Here is a 3,183-nt window from a genome sequence, read left to right on the forward strand (position 1 = left end):
ACATCTTAAAGTCATGTGTTTTTCTCTTCTATTTAGGAGACGCTTGTCATCAGGCATTTGCGGCAACGCGTTAAAGACTTGTTGATAAGCCCTTTGACTTATTAAATAGAACAACGTTGTCTGGACGACTTCTAAATGTCTTCGTGAATTGTTTACCCTCATAGTGTAAATGAGGGTAAACACCCAGAGCTTAAACCTTCAAGAAGAACGTTCAAATGGCCGAACAAAAGAAGGTCGAGACTATGAAAGATAATAAGGCCGCTTCTGAAGAATTGATGAAAACAAAGACGGAACTTGACTAGAAACAAGACGAATGCGACAAACTTGAAGACGATATGTCTGAGATGAATACGGAATTGGAAGCCCTTGAACAAGCTGCGAAGACTTATAAACAATCGAAGAAGAATACTTATGAGAAGGAATTGACTGCGTTGAATGAGCAACTTGATTTTAAAAGAACTAATGCTAAACAGACTAAAACCAAAAAAGAAATACGCCGAGTAGCTTAGAGAAGTGATGGAGAAATAAAACGAATTTGGTGAATATAAGGAACAAGCTGAGAAATCTATCAACTCGTTGATTGCTCAAAAATCTGATTTACAGATGGAACTTGAAAAGGAGAGAGCAGTGAAACAACAAGCCAAGAGAAATTTAAAGACTTCAATTGAAAGTTATCTATTTGAAATATAAATTGGCGGACGCTGGTGCGACTGGAGCTTTAATCGCTAAATCGAAAGCGAAATATGAAACAGAATTGGAAGTAATCAAACCAGAGAAGGAAGAAACACAAAACGCCGCTGCTTAAGGTCGAGAAGAAAACCAAACAATACACCAGAGAGGTTGAAGAGGCCAAGAGAAAGCTTGTAGAATTCGAACAGAAGGAAGCTACCTCAAATAGGTAATACACAAGCCGATTTGAAAAAGACGCAACAATCAGTCAGAGACGGTGAATTGAGAGTTGCAGAAATCTGGAGAATGTCCGAACAATAAACAGCTTTACGTTGATCAATTAAGTGCTTTAAAAAACTTTGAAATGAAGTGAAACACAAAAAACGAGGATTATTAAATTATTTTATTATTATAGTTTTTTATATTAAAATCTGGTTTAAATACAAGAGTCTTGTTATTTATAAAATAAAGTATTTTAATTATATTTTAATGGTTTGATTATGACTAGATGCCTCAAGTCTATTTAAGATAGACTCCAAGTTAGAGTCTAAGTTAGAGTCTATTGGTAGACTCTAATAATTCCACAAAGAAAAGATTTAAGAAAACAATTTCATATTTAGTGATGGATCTTACCGATGACACGAAAAAAGGTAATGTTCTATTTTTAATAAAGAACCAGGGTTTCTTTACAAAATCGAAACAAATCGATAACTTCAATTTATATTTTATAATCAGAACTTAAAAAACATATAGAGTAGCAAGAAGAGAGAAAAGAAAGCGGAGAAAGCGGAGAAAGCGGAGAAAGCGGAGAAAGCGGAGAAAGCGGAGAAAGCGGAGAAAGCGGAGAAAGCGGAGAAAGCGGAGAAAGCGGAGAAAGCGGAGAAAGCGGAGAAAGCGGAGAAAGCGGAGAAAGCGGAGAAAGCGGAGAAAGCGGAGAAAGCGGAGAAAGCGGAGAAAGCGGAGAAAAGAAGCATTATTGTTATAAGCGAGAAGGTAAGCGAGAAAAAAATAGCTTCGTTATAAATTATTCAAATTTGTATTTTGTTTACTAAGCATGTTTTCGAATATTCTAAAAATAGATTCTTGGTTCATATTTTTGTTTCAATTCGAAATTGGATTAACAAGTAGTACCCCTTCTTTCTTGTTTTCCATCTTGTCATGCATCTTCTAATTATAAATTGATGTATTGTTATTATGTTTGATGTATTACAATTAATTAGTGCCCGACTTTTAGTAATTTTTTTATAAATAATTAATTATGAAATATTAGTTTTTAATTATGATCTTATTATTGTTTTTGTCAAATGGTTTATTTTTGTAATATTATTATAGTTATTATATAGTTATTTGTTTTACTCACGATGGTTTTGATATAGTTGTTTTATAATATTTTTATAGTTGTTGTATAGTGTTTAAAAATTGTATGGTAATAGTTTAAGTGTGTTTGGTTGTAGATTCGTTTTTTATTCATGTTTCAGAGCGATTTCCCTGTTTGTTATATATTTTACCATTGTTTTTCTTGTTATTGTTTGAGTCGGTAACTATTTCTATGTTTTAATGTATTTTTAGAAGTATTGCATCGAACGCGATTTATGTTTCATGGTATCTTGTTTGATTTTTTGTGTGTTGTTTATATTGTTTGTTTGAGTAATTGGTACTAAACACGCCATTTTGTTTGCTGTTTTGAAAGATAAATTATCTATTTTATTATTTATAGATTTGTACGAAAGCTATATTTGTATTCATTTTGTTAACTTGTGTACCTTTTGCTCAGTTGAAGTTTTCAAAATGTGCTCCACCCGTTTTATTTGGATTTTTTAAGACCATTTGTTAACTTTTTCCCTAATTTGATATTTGGAGGTGGTAATCAATTCATCCTAAAATTCAGAAAAACACAATAAAACCAACCTAATAATCTACACAGAAATGAAAAATGGTAATCCAAATAATTAATTTTTTCTTCTTAAAAATGAGGCTTTTTTTCAAAAAATATGGTAAAAGAAGAAGAAAAATACACTAAAATTTATATGGACGCAGTTTTGGGCAGCGGCACTCAATGAGTAAATTTTGAAAAACGCCTGATTGTGACAAACAGTGGCTGAAAAGTGGACTTCATTCAAAAAACACTCGCGGCAAATACTTTATTTTGGTAAAGGTGATGAGGGTGGTCAATGTAGGTCCCCATTTCATATATAACTTTATTCAATTTTAAATGGTTTCTGAAAGGAAATTAAACCTTGTGTGTTTTTGTTAATAAAATAACAAACAATTGTTTTTTAATAAAAAGTAAAATATTAATAAGTTTATTTCTATTATTGTATGGTTTTAAACGACAAATATTTAAACTATTTTTTGAATTGGGTTTTTAATATCTTTATTATATCAATAGTTATTGTTTTAATTAACACCTTCGTATCCTAATCTATCCAACGGGTATTTATTTTTCTTTTTTTTACCAAAAGAATCCATTTGCTGACTAAGATAAAAAGTTATAAAGTCTGTCTAAAAACGTGT

The 3,183-nt window shown here is 31.3% G+C and overlaps 1 protein-coding gene across 1 annotated transcript; it reads left to right on the forward strand.

The window, feature by feature from the left end:
• Positions 1–335: 335 nt before the first annotated feature.
• On the forward strand, positions 336–1,692 carry EIN_157840 (Late histone H1, putative; the record flags this gene model as incomplete). Its single annotated transcript, XM_004183352.1, has 2 exons — positions 336–500; positions 1,423–1,692. 2 exons carry the CDS (start codon positions 336–338, stop codon positions 1,690–1,692), a joined length of 435 nt encoding a protein of 144 aa, XP_004183400.1.
• Between the last annotated feature and the right edge of the window lie 1,491 nt (positions 1,693–3,183).

This window comes from Entamoeba invadens (genome assembly GCF_000330505.1).
Source record: "Entamoeba invadens IP1 unplaced genomic scaffold scaff_1105074725011, whole genome shotgun sequence".
NCBI classification, from domain to species: Eukaryota; Evosea; order Mastigamoebida; family Endamoebidae; genus Entamoeba; species Entamoeba invadens.